The sequence below is a fragment of the Vicia villosa genome, linkage group LG5, assembly GCF_029867415.1.
Source record: "Vicia villosa cultivar HV-30 ecotype Madison, WI linkage group LG5, Vvil1.0, whole genome shotgun sequence".
Classification (NCBI taxonomy): Eukaryota; Viridiplantae; Streptophyta; class Magnoliopsida; order Fabales; family Fabaceae; genus Vicia; species Vicia villosa.
The window spans coordinates 167,015,109-167,030,680 of NC_081184.1; the positions used below are offsets into that span (position 1 = coordinate 167,015,109).

The 15,572-nt window shown below is 34.7% G+C and overlaps 1 protein-coding gene and 2 long non-coding RNA genes across 3 annotated transcripts; 2 read left to right on the forward strand and 1 right to left on the reverse strand.

Annotated features, from left to right (window-relative positions):
• The first annotated feature begins 1,809 nt into the window (after positions 1–1,809).
• LOC131603767 (homeobox-DDT domain protein RLT3) lies at positions 1,810–11,089 on the forward strand. Its single transcript, XM_058876194.1, has 17 exons — positions 1,810–1,962; positions 2,214–2,485; positions 3,711–3,769; positions 3,850–4,047; positions 4,156–4,233; positions 4,313–4,529; positions 4,636–4,736; positions 5,146–5,232; positions 5,349–5,480; positions 5,580–5,720; positions 6,760–6,882; positions 6,959–7,417; positions 7,555–7,947; positions 8,142–8,759; positions 9,716–9,820; positions 9,925–10,126; positions 10,777–11,089. Exons 2-17 carry the CDS (start codon positions 2,245–2,247, stop codon positions 10,791–10,793), a joined length of 3,171 nt encoding a protein of 1,056 aa, XP_058732177.1. The 5' UTR covers positions 1,810–1,962; positions 2,214–2,244; the 3' UTR covers positions 10,794–11,089.
• Positions 11,090–12,020: 931 nt separating this feature from the next.
• LOC131603768 (uncharacterized) lies at positions 12,021–13,382 on the reverse strand. The gene is made up of 2 exons (XR_009284491.1): positions 13,192–13,382; positions 12,021–12,081 (listed from the first exon to the last, which is right to left on the reverse strand). It is a non-coding gene; the product is annotated as an uncharacterized LOC131603768 (long non-coding RNA).
• Positions 13,383–13,548: 166 nt separating this feature from the next.
• LOC131603770 (uncharacterized) lies at positions 13,549–15,237 on the forward strand. The gene is made up of 7 exons (XR_009284492.1): positions 13,549–13,634; positions 13,815–13,960; positions 14,031–14,069; positions 14,189–14,290; positions 14,458–14,627; positions 14,782–14,921; positions 15,036–15,237. It is a non-coding gene; the product is annotated as an uncharacterized LOC131603770 (long non-coding RNA).
• The last annotated feature ends 335 nt before the right edge of the window (positions 15,238–15,572 follow it).

Sequence of the window (15,572 nt, forward strand, 5' to 3'; positions counted from 1 at the left end):
AACCTTTGAGTAATTCCTTACCGTTAAAGATGACAATAAAGAAAATAAGAACAAAAGTAGGATTAGGGTTTGCGGAAATTAAAAGAGAAGAAGAAAATATTTTCTGCAGAGTTTCTCTCTGCCCACAATCAATGGAAATTCTGTTATTCACTTGCAACTGCAACTTCTGTGAATACACGTTAATGACTTGATTACAAATAATGAGGGTTACTCCTTATTTATAGATTTAGATTAGCTTTCTTCCTAAGCCAAAGTCCAAAACTATAAAAGCTCAAAAATACCTATTTTGGAACTAAATCAAACCTAATCTATTTTAAATCTAAATCAAATCTATCTAGATTTAAAACAAACTTGTGTGTAACAAACTGTTACACACTTCGACACACTTTGTGTTCGAGCAACAACCTGCTTCGACACAAGGAATTACAAATTAACAGTTTCAACTTCTACAAACCCTCAAACCCACAAATCGTTTTAACTTTCGCAAATCCAGAACTCGTTTTAACTTGATTCTTGGTTGATATATACTCAACTCAACTAATTTTTTTCTCATTTTATTGTTATACTTTACATTTTTTAATTAATGGTGGTTTATGTTTTTTCCAAAAATAAAATGGTTAGAGGGAGAATGGTGGTTATGTAGTTCCAAGAGTTTGTTTAACAAGTAACAAAGATGTCAGAAAAATATGGCATTAAATGACCAAATGCAAAAATTACTTTGTAAGCTATTCAACCCACCATGTTTAAAGTCGTGACTGGTATTGTTTCAAACTTCAATTATTTACTGAAAGTTTTGTTTTGCTCTTTTAAAACCAACTTCTTTGCATTTTATATTATGGAGATGTGGGAAAATGATACTATTATAGCATGTTTGGATTGACTTTTAAAAGGGTTAAAATCAATTCTAGATGTGTAGAATTGATTCTTTCGTGATTTTGAGGTGTTTGGTTATTTTAAAGTAGGATTGATTCTGCCTCCAAAATTGATTTTACTTGAAGTTAAAATTTATAGCTTTCGAGTTTAAACTTGTTTTTTACATTGAAATTTATTGTTCAACCTCACTTTTGCATAAACATATTCAAATATAAATCAATTTTGTTAAACCCAATTCTACTTGAACCAATTCTACCAAACTCAATTATATCAAAATCAATTATGTCCACGCCAATCAAAACACACACTAAAAAGTTTGTTCAATTTTACTATCCTTCATGTTGCCGGATGAACACAAACATTGTCCAATCTATTTGAGTTGAAGAATGGTTGTGCATTCTTCAGTTGATCGATAATGGGTTTGAAAATATTTGTAGATTTGAGAAAAAAAAAGAGGAAAAACGACAATTAAAATCTAGTAATAATTTTTTTAAGAGGTTTTTCCGTCATTAAATCAATCACAAAAATTCATATGACATTTTACGTCAATGCCAGGTAGATTATTGATAGACTTTGACAAATATAATATGAAAAAAAAATGCTAATGCTAATGTAATCTACTTTATATAATTAAGAGATTTAAATGATTTTTCTAGTTAATCAACAAAAATGAATTCCAAGTAAAAAATACTTGACGAAAAATAATATCAAGCCTTACAAATTCCTCTATTCATCTAGTATTTTTCTTGAAGTTGGACAATTCTTGTGATTTTAATGCACTAAAATGGTAAAACCTATACTTTAAATAAATAAAAAAAAGAAATGTTTATTCCTTCTAGGAAATATAACAGGGGTGTAAATAGCAAATCAAAACGACGAATGACGAATTGTCTAGCAATTGAGGGGTTGAGGGTTATTCGGTAAAATCATAGGAGAGAGATATTTCTTCGTTTTCCGTAAAACCCAAAACCCTACTTCTGCTTCTTACTGTGATTCATACTATCCCCCATTTCCATGCTTCTTTCTTCTTCAACTCACACTCTCATCTCTCATTTCTGAACTGATTCCATACAAGAATTCACAACCATGGTAGATTTCTCACTCCACTCGTCTTCCCCAATCTCTTCTCTCTGCACTCTTTCAATTTTTCTGGTTCTAACAACCGCCACATCACTCAACTATCACCATAACCGAATTCGAAAGAATCTCGATGCTAAATCACCATATCAATTCAATTCAATTCGCTCAGTTCCATTTCCGATTATTCATTTCTGTGTCTACTCTGAACTCTACTGAATTTCATGATTCTCAATATTTATTTACTATGTTTTTTGATGCAGATGAGAGGTGCATAGTGCTGAGAAGTTAGAGATGAGAGGAAAGGGACCGATTGTGCCGTTGTGTTACTCTCGCGGTGGAAAATTACAACGAATAGAGAAATTCGATGCTCCTTCTTCTTCTTCAAGATATGACATAGTAGTTGACGGAGACGGTAACAGAAAGCGTAAATGTGAATATCTTCAAGAACCTTTAACTACAGGTCACATTGTGAACAACGTGTTGCTGAATGATGGTCCTCTTCTTGGACGGGAATTTGATTCTCTTCCTACAGGTGCGTTTCTCTGTTATAACTACTCTTAATACCGAAATTATAACTATTATAATAATTATTGGTAATTTTTGGTATGAATTAAGTGGTACTGTTTTTGGTGGTGGACGGTAGTTAGTGGTGGCCGGTGAGTGGAGATCGGAGGTGGATACTGTGAATATTTTGTTTTATTTTATTAAAATTAAATTAGTCAATTTGTATACATACATTATTACTACACATGTAATGCATGGTTATTTTGCTAAACTGATGATATAAGGTTTGAATTAAAAAAAAAAAACTTAGATCAATGAAATAGCTGGTAAATTTTGAACTGTGATATTTAGTTTGTAGTAGTGAATTATTAGTTAATTTTAATTTGCATAGATTGTACTTGACCTTACTTGGGGTTTAGAAAACCTATGCATAAAACAACTAATCCAGTCTCAACCTGACTCGCCCCCACTGTTAATCTCTATGAAGCGATACCGGAAATACGACACTGACACTGACATGTTGACATTGGTAATAATTTTGAAAAATAAATAAATTAAACGTAATCACAAGTGTCGGTGTCGGATTTGGACACCGACACTGACATGGACACCTTTTCTAAGAGGTGTCGGTGCTCTACATTCTTGTTTGCCAAATAACACATAGCCTATAAAAAGTCAATTACAAAATTTATGTGGGTTCCTAAAACTTGGGAGAATTATCTTAATTTCCATGTCAGTTTTTTACAGAATCATATTAGGTACTGTTTTACTCATTTACAGTTTAAATAGAGTAGAATAACAATAATGTAGGAAACAAGCTTTGTTAGAACATTTGGGTGTAGATGGACTGTATCTCTTATCCAAATTTTGCTGTAGATGAACTACCTTCTATTTCACAATGAACTTCATCCCCTTTTTTGAACGGGGCAAAGATGGAGGGGGTTAGAATTATTTTATTACTCATTAGTCCTGCATCATATGTATGCATAGTGTTTATAGAAAAATATATGGAGCTAGGCTTTACAAATGTCATCTAACTTTTTGAAAATTGTATGGTGAAATGAAAGTGGTATTTTTGTTTCATTTCCTTTCCTTCCATTCTACTCTTAGTACTGTACCCCAGCAAATGTAAATTAATTCTTACTTTTTTTACTACTCTTCTTACTTCTTAGTATACCTTTAATTTTATTTTGCCTCTCTCTGTTTCAATATTTATAACTATTCTTATTTTGTCAATTTTGTCTTTGGTTTAGGACCCAAAAATTACACTCATGCTTGTCAACAGGACCACGAGTCTGTCAAAAGGAGGAAGGTAACTTTTGGTATCCCGAGAATGTTTTTTACGCTTCCTTTTGTAATCCATTACATTTGCACCGGCCTTTCTTTTCTCAGGCTTCCAATAGTGCATTTCAAAATCACCCTAATTGTAATGTGAAAGCACCCGTGAAGAAACATGGTATGGGCAAAGGTCTGATGACAGTTTGGAGGGCGACAAATCATGATACCAGAGACCTTCCAGTCGGTTTTGATTTTTCTGACCGGGAAACACCGATATCAATCATCAGGTCTCAGGAAGCAGTAACTGTGAATGTAAGTTATCTAAATCTGTGATGTGTTCCCTCTGTTTCCTCCTATAATACATATGAGTGTATAAATGTTGTTTAATAATAGTAGATTCTGACGTTTCCCCCCTAACAGGGAAAGCCAAGAAAAAAATTGCCTAATAGGAAACCTACATTTCAGGAGAAGAGGAAACATTTCGTGCAAACAAGAGAGGTAATTAAAAAGTTAAATGTGCATTTTTCCTGTAACATTGAATGGTTTAGCAAGTTTACAATTATATCCTATCCGGCAGGGGGAATCAAACCAGTATGTGACTCAGAACCAGCCACCCATAGAAAACTGTGAACTTGCTTTAGACAGCTCAATATTCGAGGAGGGAGTTGATCAAATTTCAATGTTAATTGATGATGAAGAGTTAGAGCAGAGAGAGTTGCAAGAAGGAACCAATCTGCTTGTTTGTTCAAATGAACTTGCTGCCTATGGAATGCCCGGTGGCTCACTTTGTCCAGGTAATTTTGGAGAGAGCAAGTATTGCCTAGTATTATGTGTTGTGTTCTAATGGTTGTTCGAATATTCTGACTATTACTAGTTACTGATTGCTTGCGGCTCTGATAGATGTGCTAGTCAAGTTCCCCCCAGGTGCTGTCAAGATGAAGAAACCTATACATTTGCAACCTTGGGACTCATCTCCAGAACTGGTGAAGAAATTATTTAAGGTGCTTATTATCAATCAGTCATGACGTAAAAGATCTGAGTTTTGAATGCATGTATCTTTGTTAGAATTAGAACATAGAATTAGAATGATTATATTAGTTAGAGTATAAAGGAAATTCTTCCTGATTCTAGCTAATTGTGTGACAAACTCTTGTAGGTTTTTGTTCTGATAATTTGACTTGTATAACTACTTCATGTGGTTGGATTTTATTAGTTACCCTGTAGGATTTTTTCTTATAAGACAGTAAGTTCTTTCTTAGGCTAACCTGCATTATCACTTCCATGCTTTACTTTTCTTAGATTAGCATGCTTTATCACCGCCAAGCTTTACTTTACTGAAGTGTCTATCTTGCATCCTTTTATATTCTCTTGGAACATTTAAATTTGACATAGCTAACTCTGTTTTTGCAGGTGTTCCATTTCATATATACATATGCCGTAGTTGTTGATGTTTGTCCCTTCACTCTTGATGAGTTTGTTCAGGCATTTCATGATAAGGTAGGTTTACACCTTGGTAGCCCAGTTTCTTATTTAGCTCTTACTAGAGTCACTTCAAATTGTAAATAACATCCAAAATGCCTCTCACCCTACTGGTTACTGCATGGGCCTTTCAGGACTCAATGTTACTTGGAAAGATTCACGTGGCCCTTCTCACACGGCTTCTATCTGACATTGACGTAGAGCTTTCTAATGGGTTTTGTCCTCATTTAAATAGGTCATGCAATTTTCTTGCGTTGCTTCACTCAGTGAGTTTCCTCGCCTCATTAGCAGAGATTTAGATTTTGCGTTTTTGTCTACAACTTTTATACAAAATGATTAACTATCAAACATTGTGTATTTGAAAGGTTGAAAGTCAAGAATATTCCCTCAACGTTTGGAAAAGATCACTAAACCCTCTTACTTGGATTGAAATACTCCGCCAAGTGCTGGTAGCGGCTGGATTTGGTTCCAAGCAAGGTGCCTTACGAAGAGGAGTCCTTGGCAAGGTACTTGAAACAAGCCCATTTTATATATGTCTAGAGTTGATTATGTTTATATATTTTTGTGTGGGTAGCTGTATTTACATAAGATCGAACACTCTAGAGGCTTATTATTGTTGATGTTGTTGTTGTTGTTGTTATTATTATTATTACTTTGCAAAAGCTTCCTGATGTCATGTTCTCGATGAAACAATGCATCTATTATCTTGTCTGTAATGTACTTTAGCAGATTTCTTTTGTGAAAGTATTATTTTGTACCTTTTTTTTCATGTTACTGAAAGCTATATGTATTATATGCTTAGTCATCAAAAAATTTGATTCTAATCTGCAATATTCAGAACATTTGTCTCCCTGCTGTCAATATATTTCCCCTTCAAAGAAGCGAGATATGTCTCTTTAGTTTAGAAGAAAGTTTAATTTCCTAAGAAGCATTCTCTTCTATGATTTACTATCTCTCCATAATAATAATTTCAATAACCTCTTCCACGATGCGGTCTAGTTCAATAGATTCTGGTCTTGAACTATAAAACAGTTGACAAAAAGTTGTTTGAGCATTTTACTTAATTTTCTATATTGCAATATAACCAGCTCAATTATTTATATCACTGTTTTTTTTACCATTTCATGTATGTACCTTTCAACATTCTCAATGATGTTCTAATACATGGACAGTGTTCAAAGTTCCTCATCATCGTTGAAACATTCATTATCGCTTGTTTAATAAAACTGTTAATAATGTGTGTTTTGGTGGTCTGCTGTATGTGAGCTAGTTTAAATAGGATATATATATATATATATATATATATATATATATATATATATATATATATATATATATATATATATATATATATATATATATATATATTTGCAGCCATCTATTCTGCTGTGGTTAGTTAGTGGGAATGAGAATGAGCGTTGTTTAATCTTAAATGTCCAAAGATGCTTGTGAGCGTTGTTTATTGTTTGTTTTCTTATGTTTCCACTTTCAAATTCAACTGGCTTTGGATTATAAGGCATACTCGTGTTTTTTTATTTAACATAGGACATGGACATTCTTGTACACTATGGCCTATGCCCTGGCACCTTGAAGTGTGAGTTGTTTAAAATCTTGTCAGAACAAGGTAAAAATGGATGCAAAATTTCCGAGCTGATGAAGTCAATGCAGGTAACTAACTATTTTGTTTGGACATTACTATTTGTCTTTATATTGGTGAATTGAAAATTATTTTGAATCTATGTAGATTGCGGAATTAAAACTTGGCAGCACAACGGAGGAACTAGAGTCTTTAATATATTCCACACTTTCAAGTGATATTACTTTATTTGAAAAAATTTCATCGTCTGCATATCGATTGCGTATGAGCACTGTTACAAAGGACACCGATGATTGCCAGTCAGATGCAGAGGACTCTGGGAGTGTTGATGACGAGCCTAATGAATCTGATGCATGTAGCAGTGGAGATGATTTTGAAATCGATCCAATAAACTCTAACAAAAGAAAAGTTAAGCGTGATGACATTCGTAAAGTTAAACATAATAGGCTGAAAGTTTACACTGAAATTGATGAGAGCCACGCAGGAGAAGTGTGGTTGTTAGGACTGATGGATAGTGAGTACTCAGATTTGAAAATTGAAGAAAAATTGAATGCATTGGCAGCGTTGACTGGTCTTCTTTCATCTGGATCCAGCATCAGGTTGAAGGTAAGCCACTAACAATTCCGCAAAGTTATGTCTTGGGCTTGAATTATCTCCCCTTCCAACTCCTAAACGTTACATAACCAAAGAAGTTTTATGAACTTCTCTTAACCTATTAAGTTCTGAATAACTTTTTTTTACAGAATCCAGTAAATGTTAAAGCTGATTGTAGTTCAAGTATCCAGTTACGTGGTTCTGGAGCAAAAATTAAGAGATCAATAGTAAAGAAGCCCAGTTCATTATTGAACCCAATTGAACAAATACAATGTATTAAAACGGTGCACATGAGCTCTCACCCCGGTTCAGCAGATTCCTCATTGTTAGTCTCAAATTTCCATATTCAGGAAGCGTCCTTTGAGAAAAGAAAAGGTTCAGCTAATTCACACCCCATACAATCAGTATTTCTGGGATCTGATCGTAGATACAATAGATACTGGCTTTTCTTGGGCCCTTGTAATGCCGGTGATCCTGGACACAGGAGGGTTTACTTTGAATCCTCTGAAGATGGTCACTGGGAGGTGATTGATACAGAAGAGGTGATTTTCTTCGGTTTCCTTATCAAGATTTAAATTATTTTCTGGTTTATTATAGATGTTTGTTACTTACATGGGAAACATGGAACAATAAACAATTAAACATACACATATTTATAGGTCTAGTGTATTGTTGTATTGTATGACTTGTTTTTTTAGTTCTGATAAGTCGTTGAATATGGTTAACCTGTGTGCAGTCATTGTGTGCCTTGTTGTCACTTCTGGATGATAGAGGGAAACGCGAGGCTCTTCTTATTGAATCTTTGGAGAGACGACAAACATCTTTATGTAGATCTATGAGCAGGGTTAAAGTTAACAATATTGGAATGGGGTGTATGTCTCATTCTGATCAGTCTGAGCTGGATAGGGTTACAGAAGACAGCTGTTCTCCAGTATCTGATGTAGACAATCTGAATCTGACTGAGACTGCTGGAGATTCTTTGCCGTCACCTGGTGCTGTGGTAATTGAAGCTGGGAAGAGAGCAGAGGAACAATTGCAAAAATGGATTCGTGTCCAAGAGTTTGATTCTTGGATTTGGAATTCCTTTTATTTAGATCTCAACGTTGTAAAATACGGAAAAAGGTCTTATCTTGACTCTCTCGCCAGATGTAGGAGTTGCCATGACCTATACTGGAGAGATGAGAGACACTGTAAAATTTGCCATATGACATTTGAGCTTGATTTTGACCTTGAAGAAAAATATGCAATCCACGTAGCAATGTGCAGGGAGAAAGAAGACAGCAGTACTTTTCCAAATCATAAAGTCTTGTCATCACAGATTCAATCATTGAAAGCTGCAATTTATGCAATTGAGGTGTGTACTATTCATCTGCATCAATTTTTCATCATTTACTCATGCTAGCAGAATTGATGTCTTATTTTGTAATATACAAGATCAAATCAATTTAAGGTAGAAAAAAAGTCCGCAAGCGTCTTATCCAACAAGAAAGAATAGTATGCTGAAATTGGTAGTTGTTTGTATCAGAGTAGTCAATAGCGGCACTATAGCGGGATAGCGAAGCGGAGGGAGACTGCTATGGGAAGAGTCTTAGCGTGTCGAACACTATAGCGGCTGCTATAGTGTAAATAGCGGGATTGCGGAATGAAACGGTTTCTGGCCCACTATCCTTTTCCCCTCTGAAAAACCGAAATTACCCCTTAAATTTAAAACGGTTTAAAAGGTAATTTGGGGTTTTTCAATCAAATTTGAGTTGAGATTCCTCCCTCATCTCTCTCTGCACTTCGTTCTTCCCTCTTCCGATGTTCTTCCCTCTCAACCGCTGTTTCCTCCTTCTGCTCCATTGTTTCTTTATTTGATTTATGAATATTTTTATGGGTTTTGAGTTATTTATTAAATATACATTGGTATATGTTATAATTATTAAATATAATTTGTCCCAAAAAATGATCAAATAGCGGTCATCCCGCTATACGCTATCCCGATAACCCACTTTTAGGGCCGGCCGCTCCGTACTGCTATCCGGGATTTATTACTCTGGTTTGTATATGAAAATTGATACATAATTCTTCTTGCAACCTGGTTTTATTTGTCCAGGGTAGTCTGTCCTATTTTGGAAAATATGACAGATAGTTTGTTACTTGTATAGTTATATTTCTCTTCTGATGCAAGATAAGTGTGATACTGCATTGGTGCCTAACTTTTTACCCTCTATCCCTGTCTTTTGATATGCTTTTCCAATTTATTTAGATTTTATATTGAAAAGTGTAGTGGTGTACATTTGTTTTTAAGCATACTCCTACACTGTGCAGTCTGTTATGCCTGAAGACGCCCTGGTTGGTGCTTGGAGGAAGTCCGCTCATAATCTATGGATCAAAAGGCTTAGACGCACCTCAACTTTAGTGGAGCTTTTGCAGGTTTATTGTTTAACTAAATGTTTGTTTGAATCCCCTATAGCATCTGATTTTATTTTTGTGCTTTTAACTTCATCTATTTTCTGTTGAATTTGTTATTTTTATAGGTTCTTGCTGATTTTGTTGGTGCCATCAATAAGGGCTGGTTATTTCAATGCAAATTTCCAGACGGTGTGGTTGAAGAAACTGTTACATCTTTTGCATCAATGCCCCATACTTCATCTGCTCTTGCTCTGTGGTTGGTGAAGTTAGATGCCATAATTGAACCTTACCTGGACAGAGTTCAAACTCAGAAAAAACAGGGAATTGGTAAGATATTGATGTCTTGTCGCATGAGATACACTCATTCATGAGATATGCTGTCATTCATGCTGTTAAATTAAGGATAAATGCCCTATGATCTTCTGATTATTGTTTTATGGTTCTCTGCCCACTATCCATCTTCCTTTTTCTCGCTCTGTAGATATTGATGTCTGCTCTGTTTGTGACAAGTCCTTTATTCATAAGAAACCTGCTCTTATAGACCACAGCAGCAAATGGGACTTCCCATATTCACCAAAAACCTTTATTCATAAGAATTCTACAAAATTCCAAGGATTTTTTTTATATGTTTTATAACTAGGAATAGGGGTAAATTGATAGGGCTCAAATTTGATAGTATACCGGATAAATTATGTTGTTAGAAGGAATATCTTGTCAATAGTGAGGATAAAGAATTTCAATTATGCTATTTTTTGTCGCAGATGTTAAAATTTTAGGTAAATTCTTTGGTACCCATGAGTTTAAGTTGGGTACCAGTACCTTTAGTGTTAATTTTATTTAAATAAAATAAAATAAAAAAGTGATGTGGCATTGAATTCTATTATTTGATTGGTGGAGGGTACCGGTACCCAACTAAACTCAAGGGTACCGGAGTGTTCACCTAAATTTTAATGAAAAATGCTGGTATCTTTTTTCAGGTAAGCGTGGTTCGTAGTGATAGGTCTACTTACATTTGTACAAGTGAAAATACATTCATGTTATCAGAATCGCAATGTGAAGGAACTACCTGTTCCACTCCTTGACGCCCCAATTGCTTAATCTTGATCAGAGATGTGTTTTGGCTTCAATTAGTTCTCTGTATTTTCAATGACCACAATTTGATAAAGACATAGTATATTTTTTAAAACTTTGGTTTCCCTTTACTCATGTATATAGGCAATTGTGTTGATCCAATCCAATGTACAGTTAGGTTTAGAACAATACTGGGTAAGTTGAGTTTTTGCTGCGTAACCCCACTTTGTTTGTACACAAGGCCACTTGTGGTTCTTTATGGTTGTTTGTGGTCTTCTCATTTGAGAAATCAATTTTGCCTTCGTATCTTGCAGAATAATGTAGCAATGATCGAATAACAATTTGTATGGACTATTATGGGTTTTAGGCCATTTATTAAAAGAAAAAAGACAGCGGTGTTTGCTTTAAAAAGGCCTTACAGGATCATTTACAGGATCAACGTTTTATCCTTTTAAGTTTATTGGATTGTGGTGTTTGTTTAAAATGAATCACTCACCATTGGATTGATTCTCTGATAATCTAACTTTCACGTGGGAAAGTTAGATTGACTTAAGCTTTTTCCATCTCTTGGTAAATCAAATGTTGGGAATTTTTAAAGAAAATAGAACCCAAAAATGGGTGGGATGACACATGCATACCCAAAAATTCTGTAACCTTCATTACCTTGGTGCAATGAAAGACGTGCTTTTGAACTTTGAAAGAAAGAGAAAAAGGAGGATGGAGGTTAAACAGAGAAAGAAGTGGAAATAGAGAAAAACAAATTTTTTGAAATGTTTTGTTGATTTGATTCTCATATGCTTGTGGTCATGCAACTTGCAAGCAATGTGAATAGATTGTTGTTTTAGTTTACACCAAATATTCTTCATTAGCATAAAGAAAACAAAGGAACAACAAAGTTTCTGAAGCTGAGTTGGGACATGTCCCAACCAAGTTCTACAACCAACATCTTTTGAGAGATTAACTAGACTATGAGCAGCAGAATTTTGAATGATATTGATCAGTTGCAGCTACACTTAATTGAGTTGACACATTTAACCACCACTTCCACATTTGAGATCACGGTGATAGTGATCTAGTTGAAATGTTTTTCCATTTGTAATTTGCATCTAACTCAAATGCTTCAACAAGAGTAAGGTCTATAACTATCCAATTTTCGGGGCAAGTTGAAAGTACTATTGAATTGGTTTAATCAATAGCAACAAACCCCCAACCTGTATGATCATCCAAAAAACAACCAACATCAACAAAGATTCTACACGTATCAACACATACAGAATCAATATAATTTCTATTGTTTTAGGCAGAATTACTTTTCTTAACAGGGTACATATAACTCAAATCTTCCACACAAAAATTGATTTTTCTAACAAAATTATTGTCGTTAGTTGCTTCAGGTTAAACACAATCTTTTTTAACTGTCCATAATTTTCATAAAGTAATGCAAAAAATTTAGACTTCTAGTTTGGCTTTGCAAGTCATCCCCTGAGAATTCATTGGGTGGATGTCAAATCATAATAGATAAGAGCTCCTAAAGGGGCTGAAAACCACGCAATTGAAGCAAAATCATATTGGAGGAATAAGTGGTCTAAGGAATCAATAGTTTGGTGGCAAATGAGACAAATTCCATCTAGTTAGACAACTCTTTTCAACGAATGAACTCTATTGGAAAGAATGTTTTTTAGACAGTCGCCAAAAGAAATTTCAGAATTTATTTGGAACTACCGATTTCCAAATTTCTTTTCATAACTGGGTGAGGTGAGAGTCTGAGAATTATGGGGATTTCCGGTTGTTTATGTCCTTCAGGAGCTGATGAACAGGGAATAGTTTTCTCGCAACATGTTGTCAATGTTCAATTCTTGCTTTTCCATCGCTCTTTTCAATGGAATCAATCAAGGCATAAAGTCACATGGACTACCCCAAGTTAATGTCATTATAGTATATATACAATTACCAACACAGATAAACTTAATATTAATCATGTGGAGATTAAAATTGATATTATAATAACAATAGTGCAATTTCAATGACAAAAGTCAAAACTAAGTATTGGCTATCATGTTCAATTTTGAATACTTCTCCAATACAAAATAGAGAAAACACAAAGCACATCTTAAGCTTATTTCTTACATATATATACAATCAATTGCATGAAATTCATACCAAATTGCAACGACGGAAATGGAATGCGTTGTTCAGGTGATGTGACGAGGAGGAAATCGGGCTTTCTTGAGAAAGGAAAGAGAGTATTGAGCAGCATCAATTAGGTCAGCAATGTTATGCAAAGAGCGTTCATCAGAACCAACCCAAAACATTGCACGTACCTTAGCTTTCATAGCGAGTCTAGAGGCGAAGTTCAGTGGCAACCAAGGAGAATTCAGGCTTCTCAGTGTCTGACGATATAGCGACAGAACTCGACTCCTGTTCCGACTCAAATCCTCTGCCGTCGCCCATATTAAACCCTTTCCCATTCTGCAACACACCAAATTAGTTGAATAGAAATTTTTCATGCAATTTTTCATTCTTCTTCTATCTACAATCTACAATATAAGAAAGATGAATGGTCTGGAAATTCCAATTTTGCCCTGCTATCTCACAAATGCACCACGTGGATAGCTTTATCAAGCTTCCCTTCAATTTTCTTATGCCATATCCTCCACGTCTTCTAACTTTTGTTCCTCTTTTTTAATTTTGAAATTTAAATTTTGAATCTTGCTTCTTTAGCTTTTAGGGTTTCTAAGTTTTCTTCTTTCTATATCTACTTTGTGTACTGTCCTTTCTCTTCTTCCAATCAAACATTTCCAAATTAATTTTCTCTTTTCTCTTTTACGAACTTTTTCTCGAAACTTCTCCTGATTCTTTGTTCTTTCTCTTTTACTCGTGTTTGTTCATTTTTGTTATTGAGTTTCGAATTGCTTCGATTTTGATTTAGTGTTGGTTGTTTCAGGTTTGGTGATGTTGGCTCACACGGAAGGGGGAAGATTCGTCGGTGGTGGTGAGATTTATGGGTTTGGTTGACATCAGTGTTTATCTTTCTCGCAAACTTGTGGCGGTCTTTTTCTTCCTCGCAAACTTAATCATCTTCGTTACAAGGTTTGTGATGTCAGATATGTACTTTTGTTTTCATTTTGTGTTTATATTAATTGGTATTTTATTTGTGCAGATTTTAGGGTTCCTTCCTCTTTCACGTTTGACCCACCAGGTGTTCGATAAAATTCTGTATTGAACGTGGAGAAACTACTTTGACACAAAATGGTTTATGTGTGACTTTCTCATTTAGGTTTTGTTATTAACCTATTCTCTTTTATTTGATCTGTTTAGGTTTTGAAATTTGGGAACAAACAACAACTATATATGCATGGTGATCATGTGATTTTTAATGTTGAAGAAAGTTGGCAAATGGCTAAGTTTTATAGCAACAAGGTACTCTTGATGCTTTTTTATTTTCTTGGGCAACTTTCATGATAGTTCTTGCTTTAGTTTAAACCAGATTTTCTTAAAATTCATAATATGTTAATAACCATGAGGTTGGATTGAATCAGAATATTTTTTATGTTTGAATATTTGATTTCCCCCTTTTCTCTGGGCAGGGAAATACGGCTGGTCTTTTCAATTTGGGAAATATCCGTTATATGAATTCAACATTGCAATGCCTCTATTCTGGTCCAGTTTTCAAGTGTGGGATACCGGGATCGGTGTTTGTCTCTCTTTTCTCATGCTTTTTATTTTCAACAGGATCCTTACAAAAGCATATTAAGGGGTGAGAACTCTAATGCCGATAATTTCTTCTGATTTTCAAGAAATTCTAAATTGAATGAAATTTGTTTATGGATATTGTTTTATGATTTCACCGTTTTTGTTGATTTGATGTTTTGAAAATATTGATGTTGGCTTTGAATGGGTTGTTATTCCAGCGTGTGTGGAGCAACCGTAACATGGTAAACACCGGCGTGGATTGAAGTTTAATTTCAGGAAGGTGAACAGATCTTACCATCAAAATTGAGGTTCAAAACACTTAAAATGTAACATGTTTGTGCTGACTGCAAAGGAAGTGGTAATAGAAATTACATTTTCCATATATGTTTGATTAGATCGTAGAGAAATTATTTTCTTATCTATTATTCTCGCTTTTGTTGATGCATGTGTACTGTTTGATGAAATACCACAGAGGAATAATGTCATGTGGAACACCATAATTTTGGGGTATTCGAGAAATGGTGATATGTATAAAGCATGTGATGAATACAGGAAGAAAGGAAAAAGGAAAGGCTAAAGCAAGTATGTATTTTTCTACTCACTTTTTGAGCAGTTAATCTGGTATATTTGAATATGTGTCAAAATTTTATAATTAGTGGTGTTTGCATTGCAATATTGACAGAATGTTCAATTTCAGTTTTCCGATTTTAGGCATGTCTGAGCTTGCCCTCCATATGTTTGATGAAAAGCAGGAACGACACAGTGGTTGTCGTTGCTGCGTTTCATGGTCTGAGGTTTGAAAGACCCGGTCAGGATTGAGAGCAGCAGAGCACGGGCTGATACCGATATTCGAATTGCTAGAAGTCGGGAAAATTAGAGGTTGAATTAAAATCATATTCCAAACGTGCAAAAGAAGGTGACACGTCGGTTGAATTAAAACCTGTTGCAGTGCGAGAAGGATCATTCAAACCAGAATAATACATGAGTCACACTACCATCGACGACAAGG

Bases quoted from the DNA above. Each gene is read 5' to 3' on its own strand.
- LOC131603767 (XM_058876194.1), top strand. From the start codon at position 2,245: ATGAGAGGAAAGGGACCGATTGTGCCGTTGTGTTACTCTCGCGGTGGA. The intron at 4,530-4,635 runs GTAATTTTGGAG...CGGCTCTGATAG, and splicing joins CGGTGGCTCACTTTGTCCAG to ATGTGCTAGTCAAGTTCCCC. The intron at 4,737-5,145 runs GTGCTTATTATC...CTGTTTTTGCAG, and splicing joins TGGTGAAGAAATTATTTAAG to GTGTTCCATTTCATATATAC.